Below are 22,389 nucleotides of genomic sequence, written 5' to 3' on the forward strand. Positions count from 1 at the left end.
TTTATTTTTTTACCTTTTTTATTTTTAGAAAATCATGATTTCAATAAATTATTTTTTAAGTGTCCATGACTTTTCATAAATGTACTATAGATGATCCACTCAGTTCAGAGGAGGCTTTCCTCTGGGTTTTCTAATCTTTCAGACTAAAATTTTCTGTTAGTAAAAGATAATTAAAGTCAAGTCAATAATAAGTATTAAATAAATAATAAATGAAAGATAATTAAAAATAAAACTACCAAAAAATATACTACCAAAATCATTGCATAATGCATTCCAAAACCAAGTGTAAGTCATTCAAAAGATTTTCATCTTTTTAAAAAATCCTTAATACAACAGATCCCATTCACTGGTATACTTGATTAAGAGTTGGCTTAATTAGAGGTCAGGCTTCTGGCAAGCCCAGTCATTTGGAACTGTGCAGAAAACCTAAAGCGATTGGGGATTAGGGAGGATGTGTGTGTGCGGGGTGGGGGATAGAATAGAGCCACTGGACTAGGTGGCTAGTGAACTCTCTTCCAGGTAGTCAAAGCTTACTAATATTTTTCACATAATTTTAGTAATTTTGATGACCTGTTTTCTTTGATCATCGCAAATTTGAAACCATTATAAAAGCTTGACAACAGGAGTGGGGGTTGGAAGACTAGTTATGTAACTATTCTGTTTTAGCAGAGCTAATGTACTTATTGGTGCCCCTGAATCATTAGGGAAAGGCTAAATTAAATTCAATATACCATATTTGAGAAAGCAAAGAAATGTGAAATATTTTTTAGAAAAATTTAAATGAAATAATTCAGTTCTTGAAGGAATAAGTGTTAATGATCTGGGAAGTTCATTTAGGTAGGAAATACATAAATGAGCAGGACTTGTGTAAATTAAATTTACATTTTTCATAGTACATTTTCATTAATAATTTGTCCTCACAAAAACTCCATGGTATAAATTGATAAAATTTCCAATTATATGCCATTAATAAACTTTATTATTCACATAAAGTGCTGTGTGCTTTCATACCTATAAAGTATTAGTATGTACTTGAAACCATTTACAAAGTTATTGTAGATATTCAGCAAATCCCAAAACTTGATAGAGTTAACTTCTCACAACTTTTAGCTCCTGTTTCTTTCCCTGGGAATTCTGTTTAGAAAAGCTACTTCTGTATTAAAAAGCATTACTGGTGATTTGCCAATGATTGCACTTATGGTTTTAACTTTAGAGTAGAGTTTTGATCTATTTTTAAACACATTAAAAGCCCTGGACCTTCTAGGGAACAGACCATTTATGCATGGGGCGTTTTTCTGATGGCCCAAACCCCTTAAAACGAAATAAGAATTATTTAGACAACATTAATGGTATGGCAGAGTAGAAGCCCAACACTTTTAGTTGGACCCAGACAATATCTGAGTGTCTGAAGATACTCAGATGTTTGGAATTCTGTTGCTGAAATAAGTGAATGAATGACTATTTTTCTCTCATCATCTGAAGAATTTGGCACCATATATACAATGATAATGAGGCTCATATTCTTTCTGGTTTTGATGTGGTTCCACTGATCACCAGTAACTTGTGACAGAACATTAAATAATAAACAGATTCCAATTAATATTAGAAACCAAACTTGGAAAAGAATATGCTGTATCTTAATAAATCCTAACTTAGATCATCAGTCTGTACAAATTGAGTCAACTATTAATATACATAAGGCATGGCTTTCTATTTAAAATCATAATCTGATTGGTATCAAATTTATGTGAAGAGGGTAAGCTCTGATCAAGGAAAATTTTTATTTAGATTCTAAAATGCTTAAAAATAATGCAAGTGGGAAAGTCTTGTTTGAAATTTAACTTTCCATGCATAACTTTATGTCCCTATTGATATCAAGCAATGTTGCCCTGGGTATATAGTCAGGAAAACCTGAGTTCAAAAGCAGCCCCAGAAATTTCCTGGGTAACCTGAGCAAGTCACTTAACTCTGTTTGCCTCAGTTTCTTCAGCTGTAAAATGGAGGTAATAATAGCACCTACTTTCCAGGGGTGTTGTGAAGATCAAGTGAGATATTTGTTAAGTGCTTAGCATAGTGCCTGGCTCCTAGTCGACACTTAAAAGTCCTTTCCAAGCCAAATAATTTCCTTCTCTAACATAGGCCTTCTTAATTTATATTTGGCATAACTGTGCATAAAGAATATAAACAACAAAGAATAAAAATAATTTTTCAAGTTATTTATACTTTAATGTTTATGATTATTTTAATGAGTAGAGCTAAATAATAATCACTGGAAATTTCATTTTCTTTTACCTAGTCTTTTCATCTTTTATGTCCCTTGTACTTAGTAATGATATGGCTTATAAAAATATTAAAACTTCATTTTATTTTGCTCTATTTCATAGAAAGTAGATATGTTGGGTTCAAATAGCAATAAGAGTAATGAAGTGAAGAAGAAATAAGATAAATATCCTCTCAGTGCCCAAAAACTATAGATTGTAATGGAGAGCATTACTGGGCACTGAAGGAAGCTGTTAGGGTGGAAGTCCCTCAGTTGTTTAGGGTTCTGACTCCTGAAGGATGGACTAAGCCTTCAGAGGAATAGACAATAGGGGCAGGAGTAGGAGTACCCTTTCCTTCCCAGGCAGCAGGATCCTAGAAAGAGAGGGGTGGCTCAGCTGGGAACATTTCTTTTGAAATAAAAACAGGATGTTCATATTGGTCAGAAATTAAATTGTGTATGAAACAACATTTTAGATGTAGCTTATCATTTGAAAAAAATATCTTACTGTAATGCTTTTCCCATTCTTTTCTTTCTATTTTAGGAGAACCTCCAGATCCCCTTTATGAATTTGGACCAGTAGAAGCTGTCATTATTGGCTTTGTAGTTTTGGCTTTACTCTTAACTTTCGCTTTTTGAAAACAAAAATAAATCATGGTCTTGATCCTTAGTTTATTTTTTACTACTTGAAAAGAAAATTGAGACTGCATTTGGTACTCACAAAGTGAGGATTTAGTAGCACTGGCTAGAGCTGTGGACAGTACAGGAAGACACTGTGCACGCCTCCTGGCACACTTGTGCCACAGTACCTCTGTGTTGACCTGCAGCATCCCCATCTGCTCCAGGCCTGTGTGTTTTTTATTCCCATAAAAATAAAAAAATAATACAATTTTGGTATGATTGGCCATGTTATTTTGAGATTACTGTAGGATTTTTATCCTACTATTCAGACTCATTTACCTAATGATCCAAATTAACATACACACAATTTGTCTAGACACATACACATTCACACACACACACACACACACATCTACACATAATACCACCTAGAAGGTGAAAGGGAAAACCAGTGCTGCTATTTAAAAATAAAGAAAAAAAAACCCTGTGAGAGGTCTTAGCTATCAACATCTATTATGAACATTTAAAAAGGCTTTTCTTTACAGTGTTTTGACAGCTGTCAATATCAACTCAGCTGCTATTTCAGTGGTTTTCCCTTTCACTCTCCATTAATTACCTTTTTTATTAAGTCAGAAAAAATTGTAATTATCACCCAAAAAAGTGAAAGGTAAAAGCAAAGCTATAGCAGTTGAGTCCAGTTTTGACAAGTACAAAACAAATGTTCCTACAGGGGTCTGGAGGAACTTCTTGCTCCTCACTATGCCAAGGCAGAAAGCTAAAGTTGTGTTGTGCCCAACGGGATTATGTGATGCCATGGTTACAGTCATCAAAAATGTATTTTTAAATGATAATGATCAATAAAATACCCTGCCATAAGCCTATAATATCAAAGTCCAAGGTAAAAGTAGGTCGTTTTTTTCTCATAGTAAGATGGACATTTGGCTGAGGTCAGTTATGATTTCTACCAGGTTAGTAACAAATGATGTTCATTTCATAACTTTACTAGTCATAAATTAACAGTCATGTTTGTGAAGGGCAGATAATGGGAAAGAACCCTAGGAAAAAAGCTAACTTTTCCCCTCATTTAAATACATATCCCTTACCTCAAACAAAATAAAACCAAAAACCCAAGTCAGAGAGGCCCAAAGAGGTGCCTTATTGTTGTTAATAATTCTCCAGCAAAGATGGAAATTTGTTTTACTTAATGCTCCTGCTTTCTTTTTAAAAAAATATACCTAAAAACTGTATATAGGACTTTTATTTCCCTGAGAGTGCTACTGTGAATTAAAAGATTCCTATCTGTTGACAATATTAATCTATATTGATTTCCCAGGAAGCCATTGAGCTACAGAGTTTGAATCACTCCATTTAAACCCTAGGATAAGGAGCTGATTTGAGAAATGATTCCTTTTTGGCCACTATGGGAGTTGTAGTAGCTCTGGGGGCAGTGAAAAGTGTTAGTGAACTAACTCTTAAATCAGGATTCAAATCTGGGTTCAAATTCAGACTGACACCAGCTTGTGAGACCCTTATCCTTCTGAGCTCCATTTTTCACCTTTAAAATACATTCCATAATACTTGGGCTTCCTAGTTCGTATCCCAAGGTTGAGTGGAAATTGTTTTTGTAAACCTTAAAATACAACATAGATGTGAGTTAACCTTAAAGTACTATATAGATGTGAGTTATCATGTGCATTATTTCTCTCTCTAATTAATTAGTAAACATTTATCAGATGCCTATTATGTGTCAAGCATTGTGCTATATGCTGGAAATACAGAAAGAGGCAAAACATAATCCCTGCTCAAGGAGCTCACAATTTAATGGGGGAGGCAATATGTAAGCAAATATGTACAAAACAAATTATGTACAGGATAAATAGGAGATAATTAATAGAGGAAAGGCACTGGAGTTAAGAGGATTTAGGGAAAGCTTCCTATAGGAGGTGAGATTTTAGATAGGATTTAAAAGGAATCCTAGGAGTTTAGAAAGAAAAGCAGCTGCCCCTTTTGAAACCTCCTTTATGTGAAGGTAAATGCACAGCAAAATGAACATGTTGTTTAAATATGAGGCCCATGAATTATAAGTCTCTGCCCTATTAATAATGAAAATAAAATTTACTATATACATCAACATCACCTTTTCTGGAAAGACACAGCTTTAAAATATTAATATGTTTATTCTAAAGAATGTCAAATATATATATAGGTGGTTTATAAAAAAGTCATAAGATTGGGAGTTAGAAGATTTGAATTCTATTTCCTCCATCATTAGTTCTGTCTTTTGGGCAAATCAATAATTGAACTTGGATTTCAGAGTCAACTACTAGGCTGTAATTATGATTTAGAGATTGTCAGGTAATTTCTTGGGTGTCAAATGAGTTGATAATACATATAATGTAATATATTTGCATTAATAAATTGTTCAATTCTTTATTGGAAATCTCTTGTTGAAAGCATAGTGCTAGATATCTTAGAAGACTAACATTATTTCCCCAGCTATTAGATTGCTAGTTGATTGTGCTCTAAACTATACTGTAGGAAAATAAAACCTGTAATTAGAATAAAACCTCAAATTGTCTATATCCCAGACACTTATCCCAAACACAGTTGCTCGTGGCAGCTCTTGATGACTGGAGGAAGAGGGAGTAAGGATGAACAAGGAGACAGGATGGAGTATGTGCGTGTGTGTAGTTCTAGCTTTTAAAGCTTTAGGTGTTAAGGAGGTTTGATGGTTAAAAAAATTTTTTAGAGGAATAAAAATTGACAGCATAATATAATAATACAGATCTAGGACCAGCCTTGGAATCACAAGAGCCTGAGTTCAACACTTGCTCAGAAACATGATATCTTTGTGGCCATCACCAAAATTCTTCCACCTCAGTGTCCTTGGGAGATTTTTCAAAAAAGATAAATTCTTTTTTTTTTTTTTTTTGAGACAATTGGGGTTAAGTGACTTACTCAGGGTCACATAGCTAGAACATGTTAAGTGTCTGAATTCAGATTTGAATTCAGGTCCTCCTGACTTCAGGGCTGGCTCTCTATCCACTGCACCACTTAGCTGCCCCAAGATAAATTATTTTGATATGATATAGTAGACTCTGGAGTCAAAAGACCCAAATTCAAATTTTGCTTCTGATATTTATTACTCATGTGACCTTGGAGAAGTCACTTATCATACATGGAGAAATCTTATAAGAGCCTGGGCCCTCAGAAATTATCTTTTAATTTTCATGTAAGATGAAAGCTGTAGCAGATAGTCTCTGGTCATTTTCAGCTCTAGATCTGATTCCTTGTTAAGTTGTGTGACTTATCTGCATGGACAGAGTTAGTAGGGATTTCTTACACATATTAAAGCCCAGCTTCTTAAACTGTGGTTCACAATCTCATATGGGGTCTCATAACTGAATGTGGGGATCACAAAATTTTGATTTATTATCAGTAAATGTTTCATTTGTGTACCTATTTTATATACCTACATACCATACAGAAAAATTTTCTTGGGATGGGAGGAAAGTTGTTGAATGGAAAAAGTTTAAGCTGCCCTGGATTAATGTATGGGTCTATCAAAAAAAATAGCTATAACTGTAGACCAGTAGGAGTCTGCATCTTACTGTGGGCCAATTGGGAATTAATAATTTTTATCATTAATTTTCAGAATTTTACTTATGCTGCCTCTTTTTCCTAATAAATTGTTTTTCTTTTAATGTTTATTATTTATGTCCCATTTATTCTTTTGTTTCTTGTATGCTTTGATATTCCCTATATTCATTTCTCTCTCCCCTATATTATTTATCTTTCAGGATCTCCATAATGTTAGGGAGATGACTCATAGTCATTACAACCTTTGGAGATTAGCATCATGCCAATAAATTGATGATAATTTTCTAAGTTAAACCTAATCTTCTTGGATACCAAAACCATATTTCTGGTCTTATTTCCAATAATTCATGATAACCTAAAAATTCCTGAGGGTCCAGGTTCTTTTAAGACTTCTTTATGTATGATATTTCTAAGGAAGCACTATGTAATGCAGAGTGGGTTCAGTTGCTCAATTAATCGAAAGGATAATTTGTGAATCCATTTAAATTAGGTAAGATTCACACAGCAATTCTCACTGTCAAGACTTAGATTTCTCTTAGAAATAATAAGGTAGTTAAAAGGATGAATACAATTACAGAAACAGAAAAATGTCAGTTTCACAGTGATGTGATCTGGTTTTTCCAAGCAAATAATTTCTTTTCTCACCATTGCAGAGTTATTTCCACAGGGCCAGGTAACTAGGCAGAATTTCCATTTATTTAATATGTACAAAAATGAATAAATCATCCCACAGGGCCATTGGCAAGTATCTTGATTATCTCAAGTGTAACTCAGGTTGAAGGCCTATAGGTTTCCTTCAGAAGGAAGTCATTAATGAACTTTTGTTTAATGCTTTTATCCTAGAAATGTGTGTATAAACATACACATATATTTATGCTCATACACATGTATATATATTTCATTCAGATAATTCAAATTCAGTAATCTTTAAGTGCCCACAATGTACAAAAGCTTTGTGCTACTGGGAATTCAAATATGAAACAGTCCCTGTCTAATACAAAAACATGTGTTAAACATGTAGCCAGAAGACATGGCCAGGCCCACAGCACTTCCAGTGCCAAATGTAAGGAGGAAATGAAATAAAAATACAATAAAACATAGAGAATGGATTTTAAAGTTAAGCCAATATCCTTATGTACAAATGGTTCTTCTGGAGTTTGACACTATTGCTCCCCAGTCTATTGGTGTATCAAGTGGGAATATAAACATGTACACAAGTAGGTCCACCACGAGATATTTGAAAAGGGAAAATATACAACATGGCAGGGGCAGGTAAAAGGGATGGATCAAGGAAGTCTTCATATAGGAAGTTGCACCTGACTTGAACCTTGGAGGAAGATAAGAATTTGGAAAGACAAATGTGAGGAAGGATTGCTTTCCAGGCACCAAGAATAGCCTGTGTTTGTTGAATGAATGCCTATATGTAAAATGCATGGAGGGGTGAGATGGAGTTTCCCCATTCTGCTGCAACAGAGGAGTCAGAGAAGGTTGGAAAAGGAACATGGAACCAGATTGGGTGGGCCTCAAATGTCAGGCCAAGGATTGTGACAGTTACTATTTTAGCAGATCATTCACCTTAATGAGAGACAGAAATGGAAAGATACCAAAAAACAATTTGAGCTCAACAATTTGCATTCTGGGGTTTTAATGGTTTATTGGATTTTTTTCTTCAGTAGTATATTTTTTCAATTAGACATAAAAATAGTTGTTCAACATTCATTTTTGTAAGATTTTAAATTATAAATTTTTTCTCCTCTCCTTTACTTCTCTTCTATCCAAGAGAGTAAGCAAGTTGATAGATTATACATGTACAATCATTTTTAACATATTTACATATTTGTCATGTTGTAAAAGAAAAATGAGACAAAAGGAAAAACCACAAGAAGGAAAAAGCAAACCAAAAGAAGGTAAAAATAGTATGCATTGATCCTCATTTAGTCTCCATAGTTCTCTCTCTAGATGCGGGGGCATTTTCCAAGCCAAGTCTATTGGAATTATGTTGTATTGAAGTCCTTGCTACCACAAAAAGAGCTGCTACAAACATTTTTGCACATGTAGAACCTTTTCCCCCCCCTTTTATGATCTCTTTGAGATACAGACCCAATACAGACAATGCTGAATCAAAGGATATGCACAATTCGATAGCCCTTTGGGCATGGTTCCATTGTTTTCCACAATGACTGTATCAGTTCACAACTCCACTAACAATGTATTAGTGTCCTAGGTTTCCCACATCTCCAACATTTGTCATTATCTTTTCCAGTTATCTCAGGCTTTGGAGAGGTGTGTAGTGGTATCAGAGTTGTCTTACTTTGCATTTCTCTAACAGTGATTTAGAGCATTTTTTATATGACCATAAATGGCTTTAATTTCTTCTGAAAATTGTTCATATCTTTTGACCATTTATCAATTGGGGAATGAATTGTATTTTTTTGACTAAGAAATTTAACTCAGTTCTCTGTATATTTGAGAAATGAGGCCTTTATCAAAAACACTGCTGTAAAAACTGTTTCCCAGTTATCTGCTTCCTTTCTAATCTTGGCCTGCGTTAGTTTTGTTTGTGCAAAATCTTTTTAATTTAATGTAACTAAAATTATTCATTTTACATTTCATAATCTCTAATTTTTTTTTTTTTTGGTTATAAATTCCTCCCTTCTCCAAAGTTCTGACAGGTAAATTCTTCCTTGCTCTCCTAATTTGTTTATAGTATTATCCTTTATTTCAAAATCATGAACCCATTTTGACCTTATTTTGGTATAATGTGTGAGATGTTGGTCTATGCCTAGTTTCTGCCATACTATTTTCCACTTTTTTCAGCAATTTTTATAAAATGGTGAGAGTTCTTATTCCAGAAACTGGAGTCTTTGTGTTTATCAAACAATAGACTACTTATTTCACTGATCCTATTTCTCAGCCAATACCAAAAGATTTTAATAACTGCTGCTTTATAATGTATAATTTTGGATCTGGTATAGGTATGCCACCTTCCTTTGAATTTTTAAAAAACGATTCCCTTGCTATTCTTGACCGTTATTCTTTCAGATGAATTTTGTTCTTTTTTTTTCTAGCTCTGTAAGATAGTTTTCTGACAGTTTGATCAGTATGGCACTGAGTAAGTAAATTTAGGTAGAAATACCATTTTTTATTATATTAGCTAGGTTTGCTCATGAACAATTGATATTTTTCCAATTTTTAGATCTGACGTTTGTATAAAAAGTGTTTTGTAATTCATATAGTTTTTGGGTTTGTCTTGGCAGGTAGACACCCAAATATACTGCCTACGATTTTTTTAAAGGTGTTTCTCTATTTCTTGCCATTGTTTTTTGTTGGTAATGTATAGAGATGCCATTGATTTATGTGGGTTTATTTTATATCTTGCAACTTTCCTAAAGTAGTTGTTTCAAGTAGTTTTTTAGTTGATTCTCTTTAAGTATACCATCATATCATCTACAGAGAGTGATAGTTTTGTTTCCTCATTGCCTACTCTTAATTCCTCCAATTCCTTTATTTTTATTGCTAAAGCTAACATTTTTAGTACAATATTGAATAATAGTGGTGATAATAGACATCTTTATTTCACCCCTAATCTTATTGGAAATGTTCTCATCTTTTCTGCATTATAGAGAATGCTTGCTGATAGTTTTAGACAGATGCTACTTAACATTTTTTAAAAATTCTATTTATTCCTAACATTTTAAATAGGAATAGGTATTGTATTTTGACAAATTATTTTTCTGCATCTATTGAGATAATCATATGATTTCTGTTTTGTTATTGATATGATCAATTATGTTGATAGTTTTCCTGATATTGAACCAGCCCTGAATTCCTGGTAGAAATCCCAGTTGGTCATAGTGTATTATCCTGCTGAAAAATTGCTGTAATCTCTTTGGTAATATTTTATTTAAGATTTTTACACCAACATTCATCAGGGAAATTATTCTATACTTTTCTTTCTCTGGCTCTTCCTGGTTTAGGTATCAGCACCATATCTGTGTCATAAAATGAATTTGATAGGACTTCTTTACCTATTTTTCCAAATAGTTTATATAATATTAGAATTGTTCTTTAAAGTTTGGTAGAATTTACTTGTAAATCCATCTGACCCTACAGATTTTTTCTTAGGGAGTTCATTGATGGCTTGTTCAATTTCTTTTTTCTAAAATGGAACTATTGAAATATTTTATTTTATTTTTTGTTAATTTGGGCAGTTTATATTTTTTGTAAATATTCATTTCATTTGGATTTCTTGTCATACAATTGGACAAAATATCTCGTAATTATTGCTTTAATTTCCTCCTCATTGGGGAGGGGAAGTTTACCCTATTCATATTTGATACTAGTATATTGGTTATCTTCTTAACTTTTTCTAATCAATTTAACCATAGGTTTATCTATTTTGTTGATTTTTTTTCATAAAACCAAATCCTAATTTTATTTACTAATTCAATAATTTTCTTTCAATTTTATTAATCTTTCCTTTGATTGTCAAAATTTTCAATTTGGTATTTAATTGGGAGGTTTTAATTCTTTTTATAGCTTTTTAGTTGCATGCCCAATTCATTGATGATCTCTTTCTCTTATTTTATTCATGTAAGCATCTAGAGATATCAAAACTTCCCTAGGAACTGTTTTGGCTGCAGTCCATAAGTTTGATTTGTTGTCTCGTTGCCATTCTCTTGGATGAAAGTATTGTTTTTATGGTTTGTTGTTTAATCCATCCCTTCTTTAGGATTAGATTATTTAGTTTCCAATGAATTTTTGCTCTATTTTTCCATGGCTCTTTATTACATGTAATTTTTATTGCATCATTATCTGAAATGGATGCATTTAGTATTTCTGCATTCGATAGTGAGGTTTTTATGCCCTAATATGTGGTCAATTTTTGTGGAGGTGCCATGTACCATGGAGAAAAAGGTGTGTATGTATATATATGTATAGATACACACACACACACACACACACACACATACACACACACACACACTTATCCTCATTCATTTTTTTTTCGAGGTCTATCATATCAAACTTTCAACAATTTTATTCTCTTTTTTCTTGTTTATTTTATTATTAGATTTATCTAGTTCTGAGTCAGAAAGGTTGAGATTCCCCCTAATATAATTTTGCTATCTATTTCTTCCTGCACCTCATTTAACTTATCCTCTTAGAATTTGAATGTTATACTTGTTGTATGTTTTATATTAGTACTGCTTCGTTATCTACAATTAGAATCACTACCCTGAGACATATATATATATACATACATATACACACACATACATATATAATGGCTTTTAATCCACTTTACTATCTGCTTATGTTTAATGCGAGAGTTCATCCCATTCACATTCTTAGTTATATTACTAACTCTGTGTTAACTTTCATCCTATTTTTTCCCATTTATACTTTTTTCTCTCCTTTCACTCTTTCTCACATTACCAGTATTTTGCTTTTGACCTCCACCTCCCTCACTCTGCCCTCCTTTCTAACAGCCCCCCTCCCCTTGTTCTTATCCCTTTCCCCTCTTTCTTTGCCATAGGGTAAGATACATTTCTATTTCTAATGTGGTATGTATGTTATTCCCTCTTTGAGCTAAATCCAATGAGATTAAGGTTTGAACAATGCTCATCCTTCTTCCTTCTTTCCCTCTACTGTAATAGGAATTTTGTGCCTCTTCATGTGATGGAATTTACCTCATTTTACTTCCTTTTTTCTCTTCTCCCAATACAATCTCTTTTCCACTCCTTTGCATCCCCTCAAAGTCTACTATGTATATTCTCCTTCTAACTGTCCTAACAAAGATACAATGCAAGAGTTACAAGTATTATCATCTCATGTAAACAATTTAACCTTTAACATTTTTTCTTTTCTGTTTATCTTTTTATGCTTCTCTTGAGTCTTGTATTCAAAGATCAAATTTTCTATTCAATGCCACTTTTTTTTTATCAGAAATAATTTAAAATTTCCTATTTTATTGAATGTCCATCTTTTCCCCCCTGAAAGATACTGCTCAGTTATGCTGAGTAGTTGATTCTTGAATATAGTCCAAACCCCTTTGTCTCCTGGAACAGTCAGGTTTAGGGGCCTCTTATCCTTTAATGTTGAAGCTTCTAGGTCTTTGAGTAATCCTGTTTTTATCTCCTCAATATTTGAACTGTTTCTTTTTAGCTGCAGGAGGTGACTGGTGGATTCTTTCTCTTTTTTTTAGGTTTCTCTTTGTCTTTTTTATTAAAGCTTTTTATTTACAAAACATATGCATGGGTAATTTTTCCAGCATTGACCCTTGCAAAACCTTCTGTTCCAAATTTTCCCCTCCTTCCTCCTTACCTTCTCCTCTAACTGGCAGGTAGTCCAATATATGTTAAATATGTTAAAATACATGCTAAATCCAATATATGTTTACATATTTATATAGTTATCTTGCTGTATAAGAAAAATCAGATCAAGAAGGAAGAAAAAGAAAAACTGAGAAAAAAAAAAACAAAATGCAAGCAACCACAACAGAAAGAGTGAAAACTCTATGTTGTGTTCCACACTCTGTTCCCATTGTTCTTTCTCTTGGTGTACATGGCTTCCTTCATCACTGCACAAGTGGAACTGGTTTGAATCATCTCAATGTTGAAGAGAGCCATCAGAATTGATCATTGTATAGACTTGTTGTTGCCGTGTATAATCTCCTGGTTCTGCTCATTTCACTCAGCATCAGTTCATGTCTCTCCAGGCCTTTCTGAAATCATCCTGCTGGTCGTTTCTTACAGAACAATAGTATTCCATATCATTCATACATCATAATTTATTTAGCCATTCTCCAGTTGATGGGCATCCATTCAGTTTCCAGCTTCTAGCCACTACAAACAGGGCTGCCACAAACATTTTTGCACATGTGGGTCCTTTCCCTCCTTTAAGATCTCTTTGGGATAAAAGCCCAGTAGAAATACTGCTGGATCAAAGGGTATGCACAATTTGATAACTTTTTGAGCATAGTTCCAAATTGCTCTAAAGAATGACAGGATCCATTCACAGTTCTATTAACAATGTAAAAGTGTCTCAGTTTTCCCACATCCCCTCCAACATTGGTCATTATCTTAGCCAATCTGACAGGTATGTAGTTGTATCTCAAAGTTGTCTTAATTTCTCTGATCAATCCAGCAGTGTTACTACTGGGATTATATCCCAAAGAGATTATAAAGAAGGGAAAGGGACCTGTATGTGCACGAATGTTTGTGGCAACCCTTTTTGTAGTGGCTAAAAACTGGAAACTGAATGGATGTCCATCAGTTGGAGAATGGCTGAATAAATTGTGGTATATGAATATTATGGAATATTACTGTTCTGTAAGAAATGACCAACAGGATAATTTCAGAAAGGCCTGGAGAGACTTACACGAACTGATGCTGAGTGAAATGAGCAGGACCAGGAGATCATTATATACTTCAACAACAATACTATATGATGACCAGTTCTGATGGACCTGGCCATCCTCAGCAACGAGATCAACCAAATCATTTCTAATGGAGCAGTAATGAACTGAACTAGCTATGCCCAGAAAAAGAACTCTGGGAGATGACTAAAAACCATTACATTGAATTCCCAATCCCTATATTTATGCACACCTGCATTTTTGATTTCCTTCACAAGCTAATTGTACAATATTTCAGAGTCTGATTCTTTTTGTACAGCAAAATAACGTTTTGGTCATGTATACTTATTGTGTATCTAATTTATATTTTAATATTTTTAACATCTACTGGTCATGCTGCCATCTGGGGGAGGGGGTGGGGGGGTAAGAGATGAAAAATTGAAACAAGAGGTTTGGCAATTGTTAATGCTGTAAAGTTACCCATGCATATATCCTGTAAATAAAAGGCTATTAAATAAAAAAAAAATAAAAAAAATAAAAAAAATTTCTCTGATCAATAATGATTTGGAACACTTTTTTATATGACTACAAATAGTTTCATTTTCTTCATTTGAAAATTGTGACTACAAATAGTTTCACTTCACTTGAAAATTGTCTGTTCCTATCTTCTAACCATTTATCAATTAGAGAATGGTTTGAACTATTATAAATTTGAGTCAATTTTCTATATATTTTAGAAATGAGGCCTTTATGGAATCTTTGGATGTAAAAATGTTTTCCCAGTTTATTGCTTCCCTTCTAATCTTGTCTTTATCGGTTTTGTTTGTACAAAAACTTTTTAACTTAATATAATCCAAATGATCTATTTTGTAATCAATAATGATGTCTAGTTCATTTTTGGTCACAAATTCCTTCCTCCACAGATCTGAGAGGTATTTAATGATCCTATGTTGTTCTAATTTATTTAAAATATCATTCTTTATGTCTAGATCATGAACTCACTTTGACCTTATCTTGGTATATGGTGTTAGGTGTGGGTCTATGCTTACTTCCTGCCATACTAGTTTCCAATTTTCCCAGCAGTTTTTGTCAAATAGTGAATTCTTATCCCCAAAGTTGGGGCCTTTGAGTTTGTCAAACACTAGATTGTTATTGACTCTTTTGTTCTGTGAACCTAACCTTTTCCACTGATTGACTACTCTATTTGTTAGCCATGGTGGATTCTTTCAATGATTATTTTATCTTCTGGTTCTAGGATATTAAGGCAGTTTTCTTAGATGATTTCTTGAAAGAAGTTGTCCAGGCTTTTGTTGTGATAATGGCTTTCAGGTAGTCCAATATTTCTTAAATTAGCTCTCTTTTTAAATGTATTTTTATATTGTCATGTTGTACAAGAAAAATGAGATCAAAAGGGGAAAAAACATGAGAAAGGGGAAAAAAAAGGATGAAAAAAAAAACTGTTTTGATCCACATTCAATCTCCATAGTTTTCTCTCTGGAGGCAGATGTCATTTTCCATCCCAAGTCTATTGGACTTGCCTTGAATCATCGCATTGTTGAGAAGAGTCACATCCATCACAGTTGATCATCACATAATCTTGTTGTCATTCAATGATCTCCTGGTTCTGCTCATTTCACTTTGCATCAGTTCTCTCCAGGTCTCTCTGAAATCATCCTCCTGATCATTTTTTACAGAACAATAATATTCCATAACATTCACTAATTCAGCCATTCTCCAATTGGTGGGCATCCACTTAGTTTCCAGTTCTTTGCCACTATAAAAAGGACTGCTACAAACATTTTTGCACACATAGGCTCTTTCCCCTTTTATAATCTCTTTGCAAAACAGACTGAATGGAGTCACTGCTGGATTAAAGGCTATTGCCCACTTTGATAACAATGTGAGCATAGTTCCACATTGCTCTCCACAATGGTTGGATCATTTCACAACTCCATCAACAATTCATTAGCATCCTAATGTTCCCACATCCCCTCTGCCAATTCTATTTTTTAAGGCATTATTTTCTTAAGTCAATTTTTGTACTTTTCCAAGTTATTTTTCTCCCAAGCTGTTGACTTTTTCATAATTTTCCTGCGTAATTCTTTTTTCTCAACTTTTCTTCTATATCTCTTACTTGATTTTTAAAATCCTTTTTGAGTTTTTCCAAGAGGATTTTTTTTTGCTTTAGGTCAATTCATACTTCCCTTTGAAGATTCATAATGTAGGCATTTTGCTATTACTATCCTCTTCTGGGTTTGTATTCTGATCTCCCGGTCGCCATAGTAATTTTCTATAGTCAGGGCTCTTTTTGCTTTTTTGATCATTTTAAAAGTTGAGCTCTGCTACTAGGGCAAAGGGAAGATTGTCTCAAGTTTCTGTTGCAGAGGGATAGGAGCTTCTTCTTTTTTTTTTTTTTCTCTCACATACTTTATTTTAAAAAAATTTTAATAGCTTTTTATTTACAAGTTATATGCATGAGTAATTTTACAGCATTGACAATTGCCAAACCTTTTGTTCCAATTTTTCTCCTCCTTACCCCCACCCCCTCCCCAAGATGGCAGGATGACCAATACATGTTAAATATGTTAAAGTATAAATTAAATACAAAAGAAGTATACATGTTCAAACCGTTATTTTGCTATACAAAAAAATCAGACTCTGAAATAGTGTACAATTAGCCTGTAAAGGAAATCAAAAATGCAGGTGGACAAAAATAAGAGTGATTGGGAATTCAATGTAATGGTTCTTAGTCATCTCCCAGAGTTCTTTTGCTGGGTGTAGCTGGTTCAGTTCATTACTGCTCCATTGGAACTGATTTGGTTCATCTCATTGCTGAGGATAGCCACGTCCATCAGAATTAATCATCATATAATATTGTTGTTGAAGTATATAATGATCTCCTGGTCCTGCTCAGGGATAGGAACTTCTCACTGGCTTTCCACATTGGGTTAGAGGTACTTTCCTACAGCTTTCCTGCTGTGCTAGGTTGAACTGGTCTAATCGCATCTGCTGTATTGGGGTTTGAGGGCTTGCAATTTGCCTTCTACACGGGTTGGAAGTATCACTGCTGGCATGCTGAGCCCTAGGCCTAATGAGCCAGGTTAGAGGTCTGTGCTTTGGCTAATTGCTTCTTGCTAGATTCCCTGCACTGTGCGGGACCATGATCCCTTTATGCCAAGTGAGATAGACCTTTCCTGAAGTCCTTCCAAGATATCTTAAGCTGAAAAATTTACCCCATATTTTTATGGATTCTGTCACTCCAAAATCAGTTTAGAGGCTTGATTTAGCATTGTTTCCAAGGGAAACTTCTTCCCTCTACCCTCATCTTGGCTTGTCTTCTTCCAGGTTTATTGGATTTAAAAACAAAAACCTGGGTGCAAATCCTGGGCTTTGTCCCTTACTGTTTATGTGACCATGGGGAAGTCAGATTTATAAAATTTGTAATTGTAAGATGAGGGAATTGCCAACTGCCCAATGATAACCTTATTCCTATGACTAGTAGTGAGTGACAGATCATATGAGCATTGCCATTCAGTAATCCTTTCTCATTCAATTTCTGAGAATATTTAGCTCAGCTGGGTGTTTATCCCTTCCCCTGGCTTCATTAAAAGAGCTGTAATGGCTAAAGAAGAGGTTTCCTGGTAGGACATTTTATACTGGCCTTTGTGGATGTCTTGTTGAAGAGGAAGAGGAGGTGGTCACTTCAGTGGGTCATCTGGTGGCTGCCAAGTTTAATTATTCTTCATGCTAATATCTCTGTTGTTTCTATACTACTGTCAATGCCCTCTAACTTGGGCACCCTAAGGCAAAGAGACAGCTGTGATTCAATGTGCTAATGATCAAACTTCTGCTGTTGTCAGAGGGATATCAGAGAAATAAACTGTTAGCAAGTTTTTAATCAGAAAGGTTTTTTTTTGTCCTGAATATATGATATTGAGTCTAGGTACTTGGAAATAAAATATGGCTTATTCAATTAAATGGTATTTATTTCTTTGTTCTAAGTTATTCTTGAAGTCATAACCAGGGATGTAGATTTAAACATATCTACTAATATTTTTAATTTTAGTGAAGGCAAAACATCTTAAGTGGAGTGAATAAATCATTAGATATCGATAGAAATATAAGAATACTGAATTGATGATCTTGCTTATTTTTTTCTAGTTGGGAATTTAATTTACATTGACATAACATTAACAATCAATTTTGGGTTACTTCTTATCTGTTCATTCAGTTTGGGGATTATGATGTATCTTATTTCTCTTCCTTTTATCCTTTGATTGCCTACATTTTCTTTCTCTATTTTTAACATTACTGCAAAGGCCAGAGAATGGAAAGAAAACTAAATGAATCTGATATTTGTCAGCCTATAAAAAAACAAAACACCCAATAACAAACCCAAACTTGGGGGAAAATAGACTGGCAAAAAGAAAGCTTGTCCATGTTATCACAGTTATCTTATATCTTAGCTAATTAAGATGTGACTATATAATAGTTATCAAAAATAAATCTACTATAATTAAACAGAATTAAAGTTGAAAGTGACTTTAAAGATCACCTAATTCAATTTCCTTGTTGGGGGAAAAAATCTGCACTGATTTCCTTAGAATCCAAGGGCATCAGAAATTTTCCTTTAGTATCAAACTATTTCACTGGGCAAGAAACAATCATGGTATGTTTGTTTCTAAGTTTTCTTCATGTAAACGAAAAATAAAGTTAATAACCATAAAGGAAGTCAACCAGGTGAATGATGGTTTTGAATATTTTTTGTGTCATTTTCAGTCATTTTCATTTGTGTCCAATTCTTTGTGACCCCATTTGGGGTTTTCTTAGTGGACAGTGGAGTGGTTTACCATTTCCTTCTCCAGCTTATTTTACAGATAAATAAACTGAAGCAAACGACGTAAGTGATTTGCCCAAGGACACACAGCTAGCTAAGTGTCTGAATCCAGATTTGAATTCATGAAGATGTGTCTTCCTGACTCCAGGCCTGGTACTCCATTTTGCGTATTTACTACATCATAATCAGAAACTACAGTACATATATACTACTGAAAGTGCAGGTTTCAAAAGCAAGCTCAGTGTTGAAACTCATTATAACACTGTATAGCTAAACACAGAAATGAAGAATTGATCACTAGGAACAAAGAACTCCATTGTTTCCCTTATCCCAACACACTATTTCAAACAGAAATCACTGAAAAGTGGCTACTGATAGTTGTGTAAATTGACAACCATAGCAAATAATGCAAAATTCAGTATCTGTTCAAATTGATGAATAAACTTATATGGAAATCTGTTGATTAGCATAATAACTAGGAAAATTTGGACACTTAAAAAGATATAATTCCTTGTCACTAGAAGTACTAAATTTAGGTATATCTAATATCTAATAATTAAGTAAATTGTTAATACTATAGGTTAGGTTATATAGATAATCTCTGGTTTCTCCATTCACTGGTATACTAATTTATCTTTATATATAACAATAAGAGAAGATTAGATTATTTGGTTTTCATAATCCATAGGGACTTATCATACACTAAATCTTTGATGTTTGCCAATTTAATCTTGTCTTTCACAGTAAACATTTTTACCCTATTTATTATAAAAATCTTTGATGTGAAAGGTTATTGACATGAATTACTCAAACCAGAAAGTTATATTCATAAAGAATGAAAAATAATCACAGTATTTCAAGTTTGGACAGCCAAATATGTCTTACTATTGCATTTGGAAATGGAGAGAAAGCATTAAGGTTTGAATACAACTCATGTCCCAGATAATTTATCACCTGAATTTTATTAACAATGCACTTTTCCTCATGTTCCTTCTGGCCTAAGGCTGTCTATAATAGACTTGAGACTGTTAGATATACTTTTAAAAAGTAGCTATCAGAAAAAATAAGCCGTAAAAGAGAACAAAGGGAAAAAACATTATTTTTAGACAATTCAAATAGTACTATATTAAGATATAAAATGTGTTTAATATTTTGCCATTTATTGATTTGATATTAATCCAAATATTCTAAAAGAAAATAATTTTCCAAAGAAAAATACTATTAAGTCAAATTTAGAGTAACCATATCAAATAAAAAAGATGAAAATGAAAGCCAGTTAAGTTAGATATTGACTCAAATTTGAGCCATATCTGACATGGTCACATTATTTTTCAACATTGGTCAGTTTCATTGTGCAAAGTGGTAAATATATTTATTAGAAACTCCATACCATGTCTAAGCCTGAGGACTTGTGATGCAGTGAGTTTTAGTCCTTTCAGAATTGGTGAAGAGTTCTGGATTCCCTGAGGTTAATCCAAATCATATATAGGAAGACTGATTATTGTTGTTATTAATATTATTGATATTTGCCAAAAATATTTTCTGCATCACAATGGGTTGGCCCTCCAGAACTTATATATTATTGACAACCAATGATAAAGATATATTTCTGCCATTCTTAAGTAGTTGTAGACAATGTTGAAAATGTACAAGCTATTTTCAGATCTGGCTATGGTTTGGACTTTGGACCTTGGACCAAGACCACGTTTCATCTTGATCACTATTATGAAAATGCTAGGAATATGAATTGGGTATTTTCTCCTGAAACTTCTAGTCCTGTTGGAGAAGCATTTGTTATCTAAGCTGTGTGTCTACAAGTGTAAGTCATATCACTTAATGAATACTTGGCTCTTAACTTTTTCATTTTATTCAAAGGACAATATTGATGACTGATTTTTTTCTATTTGTCACTGAGGCAATAAGGTTCCAGTTCTTTTGTGCTTACCCTTTAGATAGAAGATCTTGAGAAGCAGTTAGTCCTGGCCAACTCAGAACTGACCGAGGCCCGCACTGAGCGTGATCAGTTCAGTCAGGAATCTGGAAACCTGGATGATCAACTTCAGAAATTGCTGGTAGGACTGTGTACTTAAAATAGGAAGTACAAAAAAAGATTTGAAGGAATTTTTTTTCAAAATGTCAGTGAAATTTTCCTCAGAACTATATTTGCATTTAAAAAATTCTAAATGACTGTTTAATATGTTGTGATCCTTGGTTTTTGACATGGAAACACAATTTTTTTCTAGGTAGTGATTCTGATTTTATGTAAATAAAATTTCAAATTGTACCTATTTGCTAGCCTCTCATTTTACAGTTGGTACTGCTCAAATAGGGATTAGGAAAGAAAGTCTTTCAAACTGCTAAATAATGTATTATATATGCAAAAAGCAGTGTTCAACATAAAGTTAAACTGTCCCAAACTGAAAACCAGTAGGTCAGTTGTACACTTGATGATGCTAAATAAAAATGTTGCCATAATTATAAAAGAATTAACACTTTCCTCACGTTGGTGACTCAGCCTCTGCCTGCCTTTGGCAGTGCTGCATGAAGGCAGGTAGACTACTCTTGGCAGCCGCCCACAGGTAGAGGGTATGATGGAAGACATAATTGTTATATCTCCACAGACCCAGAGGGGACATGGATGGGAGATGTGGCAATGCTGGAGTCTTTAGAATGAACCAGACCATGCTACTATTCCACCCCTACTTTACCTTTGGGCTAGATAGCCCAAAAGAGCTAATATCAATATGCCTTTGACTAGTGATTTTTTTTTTTTACAGTTCTAGGGGAGATTCTATGTGGAAAATATAGCAGTTACCAAGTTAAATATGATCATTGCTTTTTAGTACCTAATTAGATACAAAATGGCTAGGTTTCCAAAAATATGCAGAGCTTCCAAGAGGTCTGATGGTTAAAAAGTAGTACTTTTGTTCTCAAGTTAACATGATCTAAAATATATATTGTCACATCAATTTTGTTGCTATAAATTCTTTATCCCTTAAAAAAACAACAACAATGTGCTAGTCTCATTTTGAAGTGGTTCTTTTTTATTTTCCAAGCTCTTTTTTCAGACTGTTGGAACAAGTCAGATACTCAAATCAATTGGAATGACAAATGAGGCAATGCAAAAGGTTTTTTTGAGTTTCATAAAAATTTCTGTGGTTAATATATGTTCATCAGAGGAAAAGTATAAATTTGCTTAATGTGAGCTAAAAGAAGACATTTCTCCCTTCTTGAAGGCTGATTTACATAAAAGGGAAAAGGAGCTAAGTTTGGAAAAGGAGCAGAACAAGAGGCTTTGGGACAGAGACACTGGCAACAGCATTACCATTGATCATCTACGCCGGGAATTGGATGACAGGAACATGGAAGTGCAGCGTCTGGAAACACTAGTAAAAACCATGAAGACTGAGTGCCAAGGGCAGATGGAGCGCCAGGTGAGGGCATCAAGCCATGGCTGCCTATCTTTCTTTTTAGGGGTTCCTGGAAAAGAGGTAACAACCTGATTTCTTTCTGATTTTACTTTACTTTTAAATTATAGATTTACATTAATCATGCATTTCTACATGAGAACTCATTATCTTCTGTAAAAGAACTAAGGGACTTTTATTGACTCATTATTATGTCAATAGAGGCTTGTATGACCAGCAGATCTTCTTTCCTAGATGGATTTTGCTGAGGAATTGTTGGAATTGTGGCTTTTATTGCCAAGGT

At 33.8% G+C, this 22,389-nt stretch overlaps 1 protein-coding gene across 12 annotated transcripts in view; it reads left to right on the forward strand.

Moving 5' to 3' along the window:
- CCDC158 (coiled-coil domain containing 158) overlaps nt 1-22,389 on the forward strand; it is a 124,388-nt gene that overhangs the window by 41,121 nt on the left and 60,878 nt on the right. For all 12 annotated transcript variants that reach the window (XM_023505714.2, XM_031942889.1, XM_031942887.1 and 9 more), the window contains 2 exons: nt 20,631-20,750; nt 21,915-22,112. In XM_023505714.2, coding sequence (XP_023361482.1) covers nt 20,631-20,750; nt 21,915-22,112 — 318 coding nt within the window. The remainder of the gene's footprint in view (nt 1-20,630; nt 20,751-21,914; nt 22,113-22,389) is intronic.

This window comes from Sarcophilus harrisii, chromosome 6 (assembly GCF_902635505.1).
Source record: "Sarcophilus harrisii chromosome 6, mSarHar1.11, whole genome shotgun sequence".
NCBI classification, from domain to species: domain Eukaryota; kingdom Metazoa; phylum Chordata; class Mammalia; order Dasyuromorphia; family Dasyuridae; genus Sarcophilus; species Sarcophilus harrisii.